Here is a 22,146-nt window from a genome sequence, read left to right as displayed (position 1 = left end):
AATTCTATTAATAGATAAGATTTTAATAAGAATCTAGAGATATAAATATCTTATATAATTAGATATTATAGTCGCGTTTAATAAACTATATATATATCTCGATAGCGAGAATTTTATTATTTTTATTATCTTTTTTAAAGTATATAAATATTAGATTCTTCTCTTCGATCTAATTAACGGTCTAGTTATATATTAATAATATATAAATAATATTCTTTTTAAGTATTTAGATAACTTCTATTAAATTTATCTCGATAATATATTTATTTATAATAAGATAAAAAAGAAATACGTTTAATATATTAGATATATTCTCTTAAAATTAAGAAATATTAATCTTTAGATAAATATTCTTAAATGCGAATTCTACGTCTAGAAAATTAAATTTTTAGATTTATTAGTATTTATAGATAAGTTATAAATAAATCTTATTAAAATCTAGATTATTATCGAGTAAACTATATCTATTAATCTTAAAGAGATATAGATCTTTATTAGATTTTATAATTTTTATTAATAATTTATTAGAGATTTCTCTAAAATAGTAAAATCTATAATAAAGTTTATTATAAAAGAAATTATATTTAATTAATCTCTAGTATATTAAGAGATTTTTTATTTTTTAAAAGTCGTTATTATTAAAGTCTTAGTTCTATATTATTTTAATAAAAAAAAACCCTATCTTAAAAATTAACTTTTTAATTACGTTAATAAAGATATTATTTTTTAATATAATAATAAGAAAGTATTTTATTTAATAGTCTTTTATAGTAAGAATCTTACTTTAGCTAAGTATAATTATTAAATCTATAATAAGAAGTTATTAACTATTATTCGTTATTTTAAATATTAATATTTTAAATATTAATATATTAATATCTCTATTAAGATCTTTACGAATTATAAAAATTTAATATATTTTATTAAAGAAAGAGATCTTAGTTATCGCTAAACTCGCTATTTAAATATATTATTTAAATTTAATATAAAGATTATTTATCGATTTAAATTTTAGAATATTAAAATTAATATATTTATATAAATAATTAAATATAAATTAATTAATTTTAATAATAAATAATTACGCTAATAGTATTAAATAATCTTTATTTTTAATTAATTAAAGTTAGATAATAAAAATATTAATATATATATAATTAATAATCTTATTTATTATAAGATAGTAAGAGCTAATAAAGAGAATAACTATTATATAAAAATCTATAACGCTATTATTAAAGATAAAGATAAATTTTAAGAGATTACTTTAAATAAGTATTTCGTATAAAATAAGATACTTTATTATAAATATCGTTTATAGATATTTAATAATATATATATCGATGTTATTTAAGAGATATATAATTAATTATCTTACGACTATCTCGAGATAATATATATCTATAGATTATTTAAGAGAGAATATTATTAATAAGAAATAAGAATAATAATAACTATTTATATTTAAAATTACTATATTTATTAGAGAGCTAAAATATCTCGCGATTAAAAATATAATTTATTTTAATTTTTATTAATCTTATAAAAATAATAATAAGATATATTAATTAACTTTATTATAGACTTATTTATATTTAATAACTATAACGCTATTTAAGTAGCAATTAATTAATTTATTAAAGAACGCTATTATATAGTTTATTTCGATATTAATAATAGTATTATCGCTAAAAAGATTATTAACTTATTATTAAAAAAAGTATTTCGTTTATATAACTTATTAATCTTAATAATATTAAATTAAAACTCTTAATTTATAATTATTATATAGAAATCTTTTATAAGCGATTAAATATTATAGTTAAGTTATTAATAATCTTTTACTTTAAAATTAATAGATAGATCGAGCGAGTAAATTAAAATATAAAGTATTATCTTTAAATATATTATAATTATATATAAGACGATTAGATAAGATAATTATTTATTATCGAGTTTATCGATAATAATACTATCTTAATAATTATTAATATTTTATCTTTTTTTATAAATAAGAGATTTTATTTTTAAATAAGTTTTAATTTAAATATTATTAATTATAAGATTATTTATAAATATCTTAATATTATTTAAATAGAAAATATTATAAATTATATAAAATGAATTTTTAAATATATTAGAAGTAATATAAATTATATTTAAAAGATTATAATTATATAAATTAACGAGTAAAGATCTATAAATTAAATTTATAATTATTTTTTTAATTAGAGCTATCGAGTAAATAGATAAGCGTATTAGAAAATAATATAATTATATTATAATTTGATATATAATATATCTATAGAATAGATATATATAGTGTTAAGTTTACGCTAGGTAGCCCTAGCCCTAAGTCGAGATAAGGCCTTAACGTATTATGATAGAGCGATCTTTGGTAAGCGAACTTTGGTAAGCGATATTTGAATCCCTTGCGCTTTAATAATTATAAGATTAAATTTAGAAATTCTTTTTTTATCTGAAAGCCCAGATTTCGTTCTATAATTTAAAAAAAAATCTCAAAAAGTTAATAATAAATAAAAAAGTTATTCTATATGTTAATAATATATATCTATTTTTTTAATAATTACGAACGCTAATTTATTTACCCGCGATATCTAATTAAAAAGCGTAGACCTAACGAGTTTATAATTAACTATATATATAAATTCAAGATTTTCTAATTTAGCTCTATCTTATTCTTTTATATATATTAATAAGTATTAATAAAAGATTATCTTTTAAATAGATAATAAGATTCTTTTAAATAGTAAGAATATTATCTTTAATTATCTTTTTCGCAAATTAAATTATAAGAGATTTAATTTATTTAAGATTATAGATTTTATAAAAAATTTATATCGTCTAGAATTTCTATTAAGTATAAAAATCTATAATATCTTTTATCTTAATTTATTAAGTTTTATAATAAATAATCTCTTATTAAAATAGATAAATTTATTATTAAAGTATATAATTATTAATAATCGAATTAAATGAGTTATTAAAGAAATATTTATTTCTAAATTAATTAATAGTTATTTTAAGTATAAAGTTAAGTAAAAAAGTCTTAATAATAATTTTCTCTAGTATAATATAAATAGTAATAAATTTAAAAATTACTAAGATTTAGTAAATAATTTCTATAAATAATATTTCGAAGAGTTTTATCTATAAGATTTAATTTATAAAATATTAAAATTATCTTAAATATATAAACTTTAAAACGTGTTAGTCTTAATCTAGTTATACTTAAGATGCGATATGAAAATCATAGAATCGTAACGTTATAGAAACCGTGATAATATCGTATATTTAAAAAATTAGATCTTATACTTCTATCGTAATAGTATCTATTAAATCCTAAAATCGTAATATTATTAACGCTATATTAGAATTATACTTTAAAGAGATTAAATCTTATACTTCTATCGTAGTAGTATCTATTAGATTTAGCTATCGTAGTACTATTAATACTATATTAGAACTATAGCTTTATAAAGTCGTATTTTATAGATTACTATATTAAAATTATAAGACTATTAGATACGTATAAGAAACTTGAAATCTACTAAAAGTCTCTAAGAAATTATAAATTCTCGCGAGTTACGGACTTACGATAGCGTATTTTATTTAAGCTAACTTTACTCTAACTTTACCTCGCTAATTTATCTCCACCTATATTACTCTATAAATATTATATATTCTATAAAATCATTAATAACTCTTACCCGCTTCGTCTCTAATCTTCTCTTATTATTATTTTATCATAATCGTAGTTCGTAGCCTAGATCTAATTTAATAATAGAGATTAAGTATAGTCGAGAAAAGTCGATATCTAAAAGATCGACGATGTAATTATATAAAGATATCTTATATATAGAAATCTCTAGAATAGAGTCGAAGGTACTTCTCTCTTAGATTATCGCAAGCTTAAGAAATAGTTATATATCCGCGATTTCTAAAAGTCGTATAGTAAATAGATCGTTAATGCGTTTAATATAATTAATATAAAATCTAATAAAGTCGCCTAGAGTAAAAGAGAAGCGTTATTTTATAAGTCTAGAAATTATTAGTAATATTATATCTTTAGCTATCGTAACTACAATTTTCATTATAAAGTAAAGCTAATTTTCTTATATTACTAAAAGTTAAAAGTCTCTAAAATATATAATATTCGAGATTTTGTAATTCTTTATAAAAGTAGATCTTAGCTTATGACTTAAAATACGTACTTATTAAGAGGTTAAAAGCGCGGATTAATATTTAAAGAGTTTCTTTATAATATCTTAAGCTTAGGCGTTTAGTTACGATAATATACTTATATATATTATTCGACTATAAGATAATCTTATTATTCTCTTCGTTATACTTTATTAATAATAAGCGAAGCGATTCTTAATCTAATTTTAAGAGTAGTATATTAAAGAGAGTAGGGTACTTACGATAGAGGGCTTTAATAACGACTATAATTTAAGACTTATTAACTTTTCATATATTTATAAGAATTAGTTATATACTTTATCGAAGACGTTTATACTTTAATAATAGTCTTTCGAATGTTAATATAATTAATTTAATAGATAATCTTCTTAAATTATCTAAGTATTACGATAATATTAGCTAAGAGAGAGAGAGAGAGAGAGAGAGAGAGAGAGAGAGATAGAGAGCTATGAGAATAGCGTTACTAAATATCTATCTATACTTATCCTCGCCGATAAGAATATTAATATTACTAGATATATTATACTTCGTTATTATAGCCTTATAATAAAGCGTAGTATATATATTTAATCGCTTTTAGTCGTTTAGATACTTCTAGACTCTTTATAAGATCTATAGATTTACTAAAACTAGTTATAAGTAACTCTTAAAGTTATCTTCTACTAATTAAAGTACTAAGCCTACTCGCCATATTAGCGTTATTACTAAATAAGATCTTAGATTCGTATTTACAATAATAGTCGCTATACTTTAAAAGTACTTAAAACTCGCTTTTAGCTTTTCTAATAATCTCGAGTAGATAAGCTCTTTTCTTAAGCTTATTCGTTATAAAAAGAGAAGTACTTCTTATAACGAAGCTAAATGTTTAAATAATAGTCTTCATTACGATAAATCTATCTCTTTTAACTTCTAAATAAGCTTATATAGCGGTAAGATAGAATAGCTATAGGTATTAGCTCTATAATTAATATCGTAGTAGCGCTAATATTATAATAATTTATTTTATATATTCTAATAGACTATAGCTCTTTAGATAGTAGATTAGAAATTAAATTCGCGTAAAGCTCGATATAAACGATTATTATCTAATTGCGATAGCGTATAACTAAGTTATTATAGACGTTAGAATAATATCTAGAAGTAGATAATAAAGCTACTTATATAGATTAGCGTATTTAAAATATATAAGAATCGCTAGACCTCGTAAGTATAATATTAAGAGCTAAAAATAATCTTAAGAGGGCTAGCTTCTCTAAAGAAAGACTCTTATCGAGTAGCGAAGGTCTCCCTCTTTGCGATAATATGTATTTTATTTATTTCGCGTCGTTATTATATAGTCTAATAGTAAAATCTATTATTCTTAATAATATTATACTTAAGATTATTATAACTCTTACTTCGAGATAAGATAAAATCGATAATTAAGATTTACGCGCTACGACTTAAATTTTATATTAGCTTATTATTAAGATATATTCTTAATTATATATAACGTAAAGATATAAACTCTAATAAGATTACGATAAGTCGAGAATAACTTCTTTATTAATATCGCGTAAGGAGAGTAAAGTATCTAGAATATTATTAAGGTTACTATTATACGATTTAAATATTAAAGAAAAAACGTTAACGCGCCGTATTTGCTCGTTAAAGTAGAAAGATATAAGTATAAGATATACTTTTATAAGACTTCTATAGAAGTTATAATAAAGATTAAATCTATTAAGAAAGAGAAGATATAATAATAAAAGATATTTACTTTTTTAGGCGTTAAAATATTTATTAAAGTATTTATAACTATATATTTTAAGTTTTAATTCGCCTCTATATAGCGCTAAGTATATTAGAGACTATAGCTATTCTTTATCATTTATTAGAGAATAATAAAGAAGTATTCTTCTTTATCGAGGTTAATTACGATAAAGATTTATTCTTATAATATATTAGAATATTAGATTATTAACGAAGAATAGCGCGCTTCTTAAAAAGAAATATTAAGCTTATAATATTACTTTATAATAGCCGAAGCTCTATACGATAAAGAAAGACTTCGAAATCTTATAATTTTATTAAGTATACTATATCTTAAGCTTTAATACTTCGCGCTCTAACTTCGATATTTTATCTCGATAATCTAGATCTTATTTTAATTACTTAATTAAGATACTAAGTATAATAAATAGCGAAGATATAGCTATAAATAATCTAATCTAATAAAAATATAAGCTCGTTATTATAATAGCGTATAAACTTTCTTAATGTAGTTCTTACTAATATAGTCTATATTGAGAGATTATTAAAGCTTTATAAGATAAGTCTTTAAATTCGCTAAAGTTAAAGTATATCTTCTCGATAAGCTTAGATTAAAGAATTCGCTTAAAGAGATTAACGGGGTTAAAGAAGTAAAGATACTCTTTCGCGATAGCTTCTATTATACGCTTTTTCTACTACTCTACTAAAGATAATATCTTACTAATATTTAGTAATAGTAAAGCTCTTTATAGTTATAATTACGATAATTAGCTCTTAATTCTATATTATAAAGAAGTATAGTTAAATAATAGATAATTAAGAATTAAATAAGACTTTAATATTTATAGAATCTCTCTTAGACTTAAATATTATATATAAAATATTCTAGCTTCTTTGTATTATAAGCTAAGCGTTAATATAAAAAAGTCTAAATCTTTATCTTTAATTTAAGAATACGATAACGCCTCTAATAGATCTTAAGATAAATAATATACTTAAGAGAAGTAATATAAGATTAGAGACTTTGATAGTCGAACTCGTCTTCTAGCTAGCGTTATTAAATTTAATTATAAAGAGAATAATATCGTTATCTTACGATAGTAGTCTTAAGTCTTAATACTAGTCTACTAGCTATATATTCTTAAGATCGATATTTAGAGATAGCTTCGTTTTAATATCTTCTTCTTACTCGAGATTGACGAGTTTATTAACTTTACGAATTTAAGCTTTAAGGTTATTTATATTCTTTATAATAGCGATTAATTAGATACTTCTTATCTATAAAAAGAATAAACTTATTATAATACTATCTCTATTATCTAGCTTAATTAAGATTTAGCGATAATTCTAATTTATAATCTCTATCGCTATCTAAGAGCTTTAAATATCTAAAGCGTTTATTCTAGAGATTAACTTTTTATAGTAGCTAATAAGAGCTATATAGTACGCTTAAATATATAACTACTATAATATAATCGTAGCTTTAATATAATATCTATCTCTTACGATAACTAAGAAGCGAGAGAGATTAATTATATGTATCTTTAAATTTTCTTAATATTATGAGAGAGCTTATTTCTAATCTACGCGATTCTTATAAATTCTATTAATTATTACCCTCTTTAATATCGCTATTTTATTTATAACGACTACGATAATATAATAGCGCGTAATAATATTACGGTCTACGATAACGTAACGATATACGCGATATAGTATTAAAGAATTCATCTTAATCTATAGCTATCGTATAAGCTAATTTCTTTAATATTATCTTATCTAATATAACTACCTCTAAATAGTTAACGACTCTCTTCTATCAAAATCGCTAATATAATAAATACTAAATCTATAACTTCTTTCTCTTCCTCTTTAATAATTAATACTATATCTTTAGTTAATTCTATATATTTACTTGATACTATTAATAACGCTTTAGTATTCTTAGTCGCCTAGATATTATAATAAAGGCTTATAGATACTATATATAGTTTAAAGCTTAGAAAGTATAAAAGGCTGTTACTCGATAATAGCGAAGATCGAGAAGATAATAGAAATAAGAAGAGTTTTCTATAAAGGAAGCTAGATCGTCTTATACGATAAAATTACTTTCTTTATTTTATAAATACTTTATAAGAGAGAGCGTAGCTAGAGAATATTACGATAACGCGTTTAATATTAATTCTAAGACTAATTAAGAGACTCGTTTAAAAATCTTTAATTACGTTAAGAGGTTTAAGAGTAAGACGCTAAATTATATAAGAGTATATACTTTACTTCGAGAGTCTCGCTCTCTATAGCTTACGATAATAGGATTATATTAATAATATTCTAGATACTTCTAAGTATACTCTCGCTAGAATACTATATACTATATATTCGCTTCTTATAAACTTCTTTATAAAGATCTTTACTTCTAATAACTTCTTCGCTATATAAAGATATATAAAAGGCTATATATAATATAAGAGTAGTATTAATTTAGATTAATACTATATAAGATATTAATAATTCTTTATTGTAATAGCTTTTACTTACTATATTCTAACTATCTAGTAATCTATATAAATCTTACTATTAAGATAAAGCTCTATTTTAATATCTACGATACTACTATAAATACGCTAAATACTAGAGATTATCTACTAAAATTCTATAATTAAATTTCTATATACTCGAATTTCGAAGAGATAAATAAAAGCGATTTTAAGGAAATTAAGAAGCGCTATTGTAATTAGCATTATATATTAACTAAGAGAAGCGATCGAATTCTTAAGAAGTGCTTTACTTCTCTTAAAGTATCGTCTTTAAAGAAGTAGATGTTATAGATAAATAAGTCTTTAATCGAAGATACTTATAGAGTAGATATATAATATAAAGTTCTATAATAATTATCGTAGCTATAAATAATAGACTTAATCGATATTATTTAATATTCTCGAAGTCTCTATAATTATACTATTCTAGCTAATATCTCTTAAAATAATATCTTTATATAATTCTAGCTAATACCCTTAAGGCGACTTTCTTTATATTATCATATCTTACTTATATTACTATCTATCTTTATTATATAAGCTTATTAAGCTTCTAAGTATATAGTAGTAATTCGATAAACTCTTTACTTCGTTATTCGCTTATTTACTCTTATTAAGACTTTATTAAGTTTTCTTAATTATCTTACTTTTAACTTCTTTCTTTCTTTTTAATATGATTTTTATATATTAGATTTAACCTATAGCCTCTTAACTTACTTATCTCTTATTACTATATTCTCGCTACTTAAGATAATTAAATATTCTTTACTTTTAGATAGCGCTATCGTAATTACTTCGAAGAAGAAGATAAAGTAGAATACTACTAATAATAGCGAGAGTAACTCTACTCATCGCGAGGGTCGTAGTAAGAATTTTAATATCCCTAATTCTATCGTATTACTTCGAGAAATATAGTCTATAAAAGCGTAAGAGAAGAAGATCTCGACGTAGAAGATTATTATAGAATACTTGATTTTAATAAAGAATTAGCGCGACTTATAGTATAAACGAGTAATATTTATAAATAACGATATCGAAGAGTCTAAGTTCGCTCTTTATTATAAGACTAAGAAAGTAGAGTCTATATCGTATCTATAGATAGAGTTTCTTTAAGAATCTTAATCTATTAGAGATTATATTAATATAGCTACTCTAGATAATATACTCTTAAAAAAAGAGTCCGCTACTATTAGTCTTAAAAATAATATTTATATCTTTTCTATCCTTATTATTAATAAGAGAGGGCTTCGATTAAAAGATAATTTAAAGATTTTAATTAATAATATATAACGTAATATAGAAGAGATATTTATCTCGAGCTAACGCTATCGTAATTAATAGTAATATTCTTTAAAGCCATATATTTAATCTAAGAAAGAAAGCTATTATACTTTAGAAGTAGGCGAAGATATATAAGAAGACGACTAATAAGATAAAGTTATAGAGTCTAAGCGTATCTAATAAAATATTACTTACTTAATATAGTATAGTATATATTAAAGATATTCTTACGCTAAGTAGAAAAGAATTTAATAAGTATATTATCGATTATAAGAAGTATCTTATTATAATAGTTAAGAAGTTAAGAAGTAAGATAATAGATCTTATAGCCTATATATATCGGGTAGAGAAGCGTCTTCGCGATTTAATTTAGTTAAAGATTATCGTAGATCTAAAGCTTTATCGCGATATTAAGAACTTTAAGAGTTTCGAAATATAAGTATAATAGATGAAAGCACTATCTATTAAGGCGTATATTTGCTAATATAATATATATACTAGTATTACTAATAAAGATGGAGAAGTTAATATAAATACGTCTACTCGAGATTGTCTTAAGTATTTAAGAACCTCTTAGCTACCGCAACTTCGCCGCGAGGATATACTTTCTACTATTAAGATAAAGAAGAATAAGAGAGAGAAAGAAGAGGGGTTATAGGCACGTCGATACCTACGAATCCCGCCGTCGAAATTAGTAATACTATCGAGATAATATAGAACGATAATAGTAATATTTAGACTATCGCAACTATCTTAGCGATAGTCAAGGGTACTCTCTCTCGTAGATGAACGCGATCCTTATATAAGGCTATAAACACGCCGATATCTACGAATCTCGTCCGTTAAAATTAGTATTACTATCCGAGACGATATAGAACGATAATAGTAATATTTAGACTATCGTAACTACCTTAGTGATAGTCGAAGAGTACTTTAATTATAAACGACGCGGGCTTAAATAAGACTATAAAGGCCTTCTAGAACGCTATTTAAGACGACGATAACGACGACGATAATAATTTTTACTTAAGAGAGGGTAATTTCATTAACTCGAGATAAATATATTAATGGGATATTACTATCGTAACTACTTTACACTATAGCGATTTAGATTAAGATTAAGAATAACCTATCTCTCCTTATACTACTTTGCTTTTAAAATAAATATAAGAATATAGGCTTTAAATAAACGATTAATAATTTATATCTTTAATTCGCCTTTAAGATAATAGCGATAATAGATACTATCGCAACTACGATATCTATCTTATCTTATTTTATCTTAAGATATATTATATAATAGCACTTTCTTCTTTTAGCGAGCGCTATATATTACTAGATTACTTTAAATCAAGAGGGCGGTAGTAATAAATGAGATTGCGAACTTTAAGGGATAGCGCTATCGTAATTAGTCTAATTATTTTATAACGACGTACTTTAGATATTTATCTACCTTATCTTATTAAGATATCTTATCTTTAGATAGCTACTAGTATAGAATTCTATCTTATCTTAGATTCTCTATAATATTATACTTTAGTCGCTTATATACTATCGTAATTAGCGGATATATTATTACTAACGTATAATTATAACTACGTATTTATAGTAATACTATTATATTTCTATTTATTTTCTAGCTATTATAATATACTAAATCTATTACTATAAGCGTAAAGCTATAATTATATATTCGTAGTAATACTATTATATTATTGATTTTTTTTATACTATCGTAGTATACTAGATTCTTAGATTTAACGTATAAGCGTAAATACGTTTCTACATTAATGCTGTTATGCTACTATTCTTTTAATACTATCGTAATAAACTAGATCCCCTAATTTAACGTATTAAAATTTGATACGATTATTAAGAGAAATCAATTTGCTATCGTTTCAAAAAAAGCACCACTAAAAATATATGACGTATTTGATCCTTTTCGAAATCATGGTTGCATTATAAAGCTACCGCCTTTTGGCGGTAAATCTTACTAATTTAGTTAAGGTACGGTTAGCGCAACTCATAGCCCCCTTTTTTTTTTTTTTTTTTTTTTTTTTTTTTTTATATAATATTGGGTTTTGTTAAAATATTTTTTTTTTTTTTTTTTTTTTCTCCTTTTTTTTTTTTTTTTTTTTTTTTTTTTTTTTTTACCCCCCGGGTAAAAATTTTTTTTCCCCCCAACCAAAAAATTTTAAAAAATTTTTTTTTATATTTTTTCCCCTTTTTAAAAACCCCCTCTCTTTGGGTTTTTTTTTTTTTTTTTTTTTTAAATTATAGGGCTTTGTGTGCGCTTTCTAACGCTGTAAAAATAATGAAGTTTGGCCTACTATTGGTGGATTAAATGGACATTCAAATATGGTAGTCATGGTAGTCACACCAGACGCGTCCGGGATCGGATAATAATCCTTCCACCTGTTTGTTATTCTTCCACCATTCTACCAATTCTATCAATTCTACCAATTCTACCAATTCTACCAATTCCACCAATATGAACACAATCGTCTTCGGTACCCCTCGCCCAATTAGAGCCCCTTACTGACGCCCCCAGGCCACCCCTCGGCGAATCCGCTACTGCTGGCAATCGAGGCCGCAAGCGAGCCCAACAGCTACCTACTACTGCTCATAAACGCGTTGAAAGACCCTCAAAAAGAGCCCGAACGGATACGTCCTCCCCTACATACTCCTCTCAAGCCAGCGGTAGGTGGGTTAAACTGACATTCAAATATTGTAATCACACCAAACGCGTCCGGTTCAGTCACTCAGTTGAACAAGAGGAGGATCTACAACAGGCGAATGCGGAGAACACTACGGAGAACATTACGGAGACAGTCATCAGCAGCAGTAACACAACAGGCTTACTCTCCACGGTCTCACACCAATCCAATCAGCCAGTGCAAGAGAAGTCACTACAGCAGGCGAATACGGAGAACACTGCGGAGAAACCAAGCGACAACAAGGCCCCCAGCACCAAGAACAGGCTCAGCTCTCCAAGATCCCACGTCATATGCTCTCCACGGTTCCACATCAAATTATCACTCAGCAAGCGGAGAACACCACTATAACTTGGCCTGTCATCCCCACTGCATTGAGGAGTAAGAGGAGGAACTACAACAGGCAAATGCGGAGAACACTGCGGAGAAACCAAGCGGCAACAAGGCCACCATCGTCAAGAACACGGCTCAGCTCTCCAAGATCCCACGTCATATGTTCTCCACGGTTCCACATCAAATTATCACTCAGCAAGCGGAGAACACCACTGTAACTTGGCCTGTCATCCCCACTGCATTGAGGAGTAAGAGGAGGAACTACAACAGGCAAATGCGGAGAACACTGCGGAGAAACCAAGCGGCAACAAGGCCACCATCGTCAAGAACACGGCTCAGCTCTCCAAGATCCCACGTCATATGTTCTCCACGGTTCCACATCAAATTATCACTCAGCAAGCGGAGAACACCACTGTAACTTGGCCTGTCATCCCCACTGCATTGAGGAGTAAGAGGAGGAACTACAACAGGCAAATGCGGAGAACACTGCGGAGAAACCAAGCGGCAACAAGGCCACCATCGTCAAGAACACGGCTCAGCTCTCCAAGATCCCACGTCATATCAGTCATCCACTCAGTCAGCCACTCAGCTAGCCACTCAGTCTAATACTCTACAAGAGGAGGAGCAAGAGAAGGAACTACAACAGGCAAATGCGGAGAACACTGCGGAGAAACCAAGCGGTAACAAGGCCACCATCGTCAAGAACACGGCTCAGCTCTCCAAGATCCCACGTCATATGCTCTCCACGGTTCCATATCAAATCATCACTCAGCAAGCGGAGAACACCACTGCAACTTGGCCTATCATCCCCACTGTATTAATATAGTACATCACTGCGGCCTCTGCAGGAGAAACATCGGACGATGCATATTTGGACAAATTGAAACCGTCCGATGTCTACAGCTATTTCATTATTCGAAAAATTTCACTGCGGCAGAAGATATTGTGGGATTCACACCACTAATTGGCACGTTGTCTCCATTTCTTTCCGGTATTTCGATACTTCTTGCCATAAGGATATGGCCTTTCTCTGTTTTTTATAGGCAATTATTACGGATTAATCCTCTACACTTAATATACCTTCCTAATTAGGCCTTAGCGCGCCTCTCTCCGTACATATATATCTATATATTATATAGATTAAATTAATTTTATAGTAGTGAAAGTAGGTCAAAAACGCACAGTAAGCGATTACAGTTCGATTTGACTTAGAAAAATTTAACTTCATGAATTTAATTCATGGGCCTTTACTTGTTAATTATATCGTATTATTCTATTAATATTTTATTCGCTTAGATATAGATTTAATAATTATTACTATTTATTTCTATATTAATAAATATTATTTTCGCTATATTATATTAATTTTCTCTCGACTAGATTTTTTATATATATTTATATCTTAGTTAGCGATATTACTATAGCGTAAATATAATAAGCTATTATTATTCTTAATATCTCTTATTAAAAAAAGTATAATACTAGAATTCCCGAGTATAATTATTTCTTTATTATTTTTATTATCTTTTTAGACGTTAAGCGTATATATATATCTATTTTTCTATTTTTTTACTTACTAATTATAAGATATAATTTTATAAAGAAGAGAAATAATATTATAAGCGTATTTTATATTCTTAATATATTACTTAGCTCTTTAACTTATTCGAGTCTAGCGTATCTTAATAGAGATATTTATCTATTATTTAATATCTTTCTTTTATCTATATAGTTCGATATCTTAGTTATCTTATTTAATATATCTATATTAATATTATATCTATATTTAATTCTAATAATAATTACTTAAATAGCTTATAATATTCTTTATCTTCTCGCGAAGACTATTATATATAAATAATATTTCTTAATAGTTAAAAGATATTATAATACTTAGAAGTATTATTTACTAGCGATATTTTATACTCTAATAATAATCTTTTATATTAGTATATATAATAGAATAAGATAGAGCTAAGCTTAAAAATCTTAAATTTATATATATAGTTAATTATTAATTCGAGTTCTATACGCTTTTTAATTAGATCGACTAAGTTAGCCCGATAGCTCTCTCGCGTCTCTCTTATTAAAAATTTATATATAGAAGTTTTATACTTTAAAGTACTTAGCTTACGATATATATAGTTATTTTATAATTCCTTAAATTATAGAGCTCGCTTTACGTTTTCTAACGCTATAAAAATTATAAAGTTTAGTTAAATAAATATTTAAATATAATAGTTATAATAGTTATATTAAACGCGTTCGAAATCGAATAATAATTATTTATATAATTATTCTTCTTTTATTATTCTATTAATTTTATTAATTCTATTAATTCTATTAATTCTATTAATTCTATTAATATAAATATATTTATTCTCGATATTCTCGTACTTAGTTAAATAAGAGAAGAATCTATAATAAACGAATATAAAGAATATTACGAAGAATATTACGAAGATAGTTATTAGTAGTAGTAATATAATAAACTTACTCTCTACGATTTTATATTAATTTATTTAATTAATATAAGAGAAGTTAATATAATAGATAAATATAAAGAATATTACGAAGAAACTAAGTAATAATAAAACTTCTAGTACTAAGAATACGACTTAGCTCTTTAAAATTCTACGTTATATACTCTTTATAATTCTATATTAAATAATTACTTAATAAGCGAAGAATATTATTATAACTTAATTTATTATTTCTACTATATTAAGAAATAAGAGAAGAAACTATAATAGATAAATGCGAAGAATATTACGGAGAAATTAAGCGATAATAATTTTTTTTTTTTAAAAAAATAAATTTTTTTTTTAAAATCCCATGTTTTATTCTTTTTAAGATTCTATATTAAATTATTATTTAGTAAGCGAAGAATACTATTATAACTTAGTTTATTATCTCTATTATTAATATATATAAAAGAATAAGATAGAGCTAAGCTTAAAAATCTTAAATTTATATATATAGTTAATTATAAATTTTAAGAGTTCGACTACGCTTTTTAATTAGATCGACTAAGTTAGCTCGATAGTTCTTTAGCGTCTTTCTTATTAAAAATTTATATATAGAAGTTTTATACTTTAAAGTACTTAGCTTATGATATATATAGATTACTTTATAATTTCTTAAATTATAAAGCTCGCTTTACGCTTTCTAACGCTATAAAAATTATAAAGTTTAATTTACTATTAATAAAGCGAAGTAGTATTTAAATATAATATATATAAAACGCGTTTAAGATTAAATAATAATCTTTTATCTATTTATATAATTATTATTCTTCTATCTCTCTATTAATTCTATTAATTTTATTAATATAAATATAATTATTCTTAGATATCTCTCGTCTAAAGATTACTAAATATCTAAGATATATATATTTCTTTTTTTTACCTCTTAGAGCCTCTATTAATACTTTTAAATTATCTTTTAATAAATTTATTATTATTAATAATTGAGGTTATAAGCGAGTTTAATAGCTATCTATTACTACTTATAAACGCGTTAAAAAACTCTTAAAAAGAGCTTAAACGAATATATTCTCTTCTATATAGATTTCTTTTAAGTTAGCGATAATATCTTTTAATTTAGCGATACTATCTTTTAAAACGCGTTTTTCTTCTCTATTTATTCTTTATTATTCTATTTTAAAGTCTCTTAACGCGTATTAGATTCTAAATATTATTAAGAAGAAGCTTTTAAATAAGAGAAAGACGCTATTAAAGACTCTCTATTATAAGATCTTATTAATAGATTTCTTTAATAATAACTCTTTTGATAGTTTATATTCTTTTAACTTATCTTTTAACTCTTATTTAAATTTTATTTAGTCTTTAATAAGACTTATTAGCTATATCGCGCGTTATTTATATATTATAAAGTCTATATAATATAATTTAAATTTTATAAATTAGATTTATAATAGCTATAATATAATATTATAAAAAGATAAGATAGTTAAATAATATTATAATAGCGAAAAGATTAAAGTTAATATATCTAAAATAGATATTAATTAAGAAGTAAATAATATAGAATAAGAATTATAAAGAGCGTTAAAATAAGTATAAATAATTTGATTAATTTTAGCGAGTATATTATTAATTAAATTCTTTATTCTTTAATATTAGAGATCTTAAATTTTATTAATAATTATAAAGAATTTTATCGCTATAGCGTTTAGTATAATAATATAATCTCTATAATCTTATAATAGATTATTATTAATTATTTAATTATTTTATATATATATAAAATTTAGAAAGTAATTACTATTTATATATCTATTCTAACGTCTTTAAAGAGCGAAAAATCGATCTTTAATTAAATCTATATTATAAATAATATTTAAGATTAATTTATAATATAATATAACTTTCTTTTAATCGCGTTTTTTATATTAACTTTACTAGATATAACTATTATAATTATATTAATTAGATACTTTATTATAAAATAGCTATAATTCTTAAAAGTATTAATTTCTATATTAATATTTTTAAATTAATATTTAAAAGATTAAAGATTAATTTAAATATATAGAGATTATAAGCTACTTTATAAGAATTTATAATATTATAATTTATATATTTATAATTATTCTATTTTAGATAAAATCGCTATCGTTTAAAAGAGTAATATTAATAATTTATTAGATATATCTAAGATTAAGAATATATTAATAAAGATTTAAAGTAATAAGAGATTTAGTATTTTATATTAATATTTAATCTATATATCTTATACTATTCTCTTATCTTTTTATTTAATAAATAGTTATAATATAATAATATATTTTATATAGATAATATATTAAATAAAAGTTTTCTTATTTAGTAAAGTAGAAATAATAAAATTATTTTATATAAATTAAGAAATTATTAATTAAGATAACTCTATATAAATAACGCTTATCTTATATTATAGATCTATATTATTTATTTCTTCTATTCTATTAATTACTAACTTTTTATAAATATATAATATAAAGTTATTCTAATAAGTTTAATCGTTTTCTTTACTATAATAGATTATTATAATATTTTATTTATAATATCTATATAATTATTAAAAATAATAAACTTTATTAATTAAAGATAAATTAGAAGATTATTTAAGTTAATATCTATTAAGTAATTATTAATATTTATATTAATAAAGCTATTATAAATAATTAGACTAATAAATAATATATTATTCTCTCTTTCTTCTATTAAGAAAGATCTATAATTTATAAAATAACTCTATTAGAATATTATTATTCTATTTATTAAGTTTAATTAATTAAATCTCTTTATAACTTTTATCTATAATTTAAAATAAATTAAGATTATTAAAAATCTTTTATTTAATAAATAAGCTATTAATTGATTTAATCTAATTATTAGAATATTTAGATTAAAGCTAAAGACTCTTATAAATAATATTCTAAAGAGAAAGATATTAGATATATTTTTATTCTTTTTATCTCTCTATTATAATATAATAATTCTCTCTTATTTTATTTAATAAAATAATCTTTTAGATAATATATTAATTAGATAATTAATATAGATTATAATCTTTAAAAGTACTTCTAATATAATTTAGTTTATTATATATTGTAATTTCTATTAATTAACTCTATAATATTATTTAAATTTTTTTTTTATTCTTATAAAAAGCGAAGTATAATTAATTAAAATATTAATTAGTTTTAATTCTAACTAACTTTATAAGTAATAGATCGAGTTTCGATCTATATCTATATTATTAAATTTTAAAAATAAGATCTATTATATATTTATATTCTTATTATTTTATATTCTAAAGATTAATTCTTTAATATTATTAAGATAGATATCGCTATTAATATTAAGATTTCTAATTAAAATCTATTTCTTAATCTCTATATAATTATTATTAGATATATACTTTATAAAAATTATAGCTAATATACTATTAATAGAATAAATATTATTTTATCTTATTAAAACTTAGATAAAAATATATATAATAAGTAATTTTCGAAGAACTTTAGCGATTATATCGTCTTTAAATTAGATTTTAAATATTTTATATATTATTAATATAGATTTATTAAGATATTAGATAATAAATTTAAATAGAATTATTAGATAATATTTTATAGTCTCTATTTATTAATTAAATATAACGCTTATATTAATATAAAGATTTATATTAATATTAAAGTCTATAAATATATTTTTAAATATATTTATAAGAATAGCGATTAAATTAGTTTTTAAATAGAGTATAAAAATAATATAGATTAGAATAATATAGATCTAGATTAGATAAATAAGATTTAAAAGTATTAAGATATATAATAAATAGAGCTCTATAAAAGTCTATTAAAGAATTTTTAGCTTTAAATTATATAATTATAATTCTTCTATTAAATAATTATTTATTTATCTTTTAAATTAATATAATATAATATTTAATAATAATAATAATTTATTTTATATAATTAATATAGAATATAAACGCTAGATTAAGCTAATAGTCTTTTTTTAACTAAATTAATAATATTAATAGCGAAGATAAATAAAAGATTTCTTTTATATCGATCTATCGATATAATATATCTAAAAAAAAATAAGTAAGATATATTTAAATAAAGTTTATATTAGAGGCGTAGAGATATTATTATAAAAATATATTATATTAATTTAAACGCTAAAAAGCTCTTCTATCTATGAATATCTTCTTCTAAATATATTAAATTCTATATTCTTTAAAGACTTATATATAATAAATAATAATATTCTTTTTTTATTATAATATTTATATAGTAAGAGACTTTACTTTATAATAATATTAAATAAAATTAAATATTAAATAAAGTAGCGATTTAAAAGAGAGAATATTATTTATAAGAATCTCTTTATAATAATTCTATTATAATATAAGCCTAGATAATTCTCTAAATCTATAAAATAATTATAAATTAAGATATATAAATAATTTCTTTTTTATTAAATAGAAATACTTTAAGTATAATATAAATAGCTTATCGCGCTAATAATAATATTAAAATATTATAACTTTTTTTAATATAATATTTCTTTTTTTATATATTAAAACTTTTTATGTTAGATATATTTTTTTTTAATAATTTCTTTAATAAATTAAAGTATTTTAAGTTATAGAATAAGAAGATTATCGCGCTAATAATAATTTTAAAATATCGTAACTTTTTTTAATATAATATTCTTTTTTTAGCTATTAAAACTTTTCGCGCTAGATATATTTTTTCTTTTTTTTCTTATAAATAATTTAATTCTTTATTTATACTTTATATATATTTCTTAATTAATACTTATTATTCTTTATTTAAATTATTTAATAATCTTATTTATATTCTTTAAACTTAATATTATATTTTTTTTCTATTAAATAATATATAATATAAATAAATTATTATCGAAAGACTTCTATCTTTATTTAATTTAAATTCGCTTAAAAAAAAATAATATTAGCTCTATAAAGAATATTAATCTTATTATTAATTTTAATCTATTTATAATTTAGTGAGATTATAAATAATATTATATTAATAATTAAAATCGACTTCTACGCGAAAGTATATAGCTATTAAATTAATATCTAAAATTAAATATAAATAAGTTTTAATAATAATTAAATTATTATAACTTAACGCTATTTAAAATATGATCTCTTATTTTAATAATTAACTCTTCTTTCTTAATAGCTATAAAGATATTAATAAGATTATATTTTAGAATATTATATTATAAAGAGTATAAAATAACTCTAAAATAGCTATTACTATAACTTTATCTAATATTATCTTTATTCTTCTTTAAAATAATATTATTACTTATTCTTACTTTTAAGATTTCTCTTAATATTATTATTTAATTTAATTATAATATATTAATAGAGTTTAATTTAACTTAATTATTAAAGGCGATTAAGCTTATTTTCTAAAATAAGATCTTTATATAAAATCGCTATAATATTAAGACTATTAATTATATATTTTAAGATATTTAAAAAAATCTTACTTCTTTTAATAATATAGTTATATACTTCTATAATAACTTTTATTAAATTTTTTTAATTATTAAGAGTATTAAGTTAGATTATATCGCTTAAATTATATTAAAAACGTTTTATCTTTAAAATTATATTTAAATTCTTAAATTAATAAAAAATATAAAGCTTTAAAATCTTAATTTTAATTAATTAAGATTAAATTAATATAAAGAAATTCGTTTAAAGACTATTAGATATAGAATAATAATATCTTAATAAGCTTTAAAGAATAAGAAGTTATTAATTAATCTATTAAATAATTATTAGATAACTTTATTACTTAACTAATTAATACTATTTATAATAATCTTAATCTATATTAAATAGCTAATTTCTATATATTTAAAGTAATTCTTTATATTCTTAATAAGAATATTACTCGCTTAATTTAATAGTTAAGTTCTTAATAAGTTTTTTAAAATTAAGATTATTTATAATAATAGAAATTAAGTTATTAATAAGAAAGATAGCTTTCTTCTATTTACTAAAATAATAAATATCTTTAAATTAATCTCGCTTTTACTTTATTATTTAAAGTTAAAATAAAATTATATAATAATATTATTAAGAAATTTAAAGTAGCGTATAAATTTATATAATAAAATATATCTATAAATTAAATATATTAAGTCTAAAATACTTAATTATTATATTCTTAAAAATAAATATAATAATAAATAATATTATATATTATATATTCCTCTAACTTCGCCTAATTTAAACGATTTATATACTCTCTTTTAATATATTTAATTTTTAATTTAATTAGCCTTTAATATAATAATTAATAAGTTTTAAAATTAATTATTATAGTAGATTAATCTATATTTATATTTCGAGATTTTTATTTATAATTAATTATATATAATCTCTAAGTTAAATTATTAATAAGATTAATTTATTAATTATAATTTTAGAATAATCTATTAAAAAGATAATTTACTCGATTAATAAGATATATTAAAAATAAGATTATTAAGTAAATACTTCTTTTTTAAATAAGAATATAATTAATTAGCGATTTATAGTAATAGAAGTAAATTAAATTAATATTATATAGAAAGTAAGTAGAGTTCGATTTAACTTAGAGTTAAAGACTTTTATCTTCTTTATTAATTTTGTAATAATAAAAGTAAATTAAAAACGTATAGTAAGCGATTAGAGTTCGATTTAACTTAGAGCTAAATCTAAAATTTTATTTAACTTAGAAAAAAAATTAACTTTAT

General features: G+C 21.7%; 1 protein-coding gene across 1 annotated transcript; it reads left to right on the top strand.

Moving 5' to 3' along the window:
- Positions 1 to 12,285: 12,285 nt before the first annotated feature.
- HO173_009696 (uncharacterized protein) lies at positions 12,286 to 12,512 on the top strand (the record flags this gene model as incomplete). The annotated part of the gene is made up of 2 exons (XM_037311585.1): positions 12,286 to 12,304; positions 12,346 to 12,512. The coding sequence occupies 2 exons, from the start codon at positions 12,286 to 12,288 to the stop codon at positions 12,510 to 12,512; spliced, it is 186 nt and encodes a 61-aa protein (XP_037161532.1).
- Positions 12,513 to 22,146: the final 9,634 nt, after the last annotated feature.

Source organism: Letharia columbiana (assembly GCF_014066305.1).
Source record: "Letharia columbiana isolate WasteWater2 chromosome Unknown Sc0000042_s0, whole genome shotgun sequence".
NCBI lineage: Eukaryota > Fungi > Ascomycota > Lecanoromycetes > Lecanorales > Parmeliaceae > Letharia > Letharia columbiana.
This window is presented reverse-complemented; position numbering and strand designations above follow the sequence as displayed.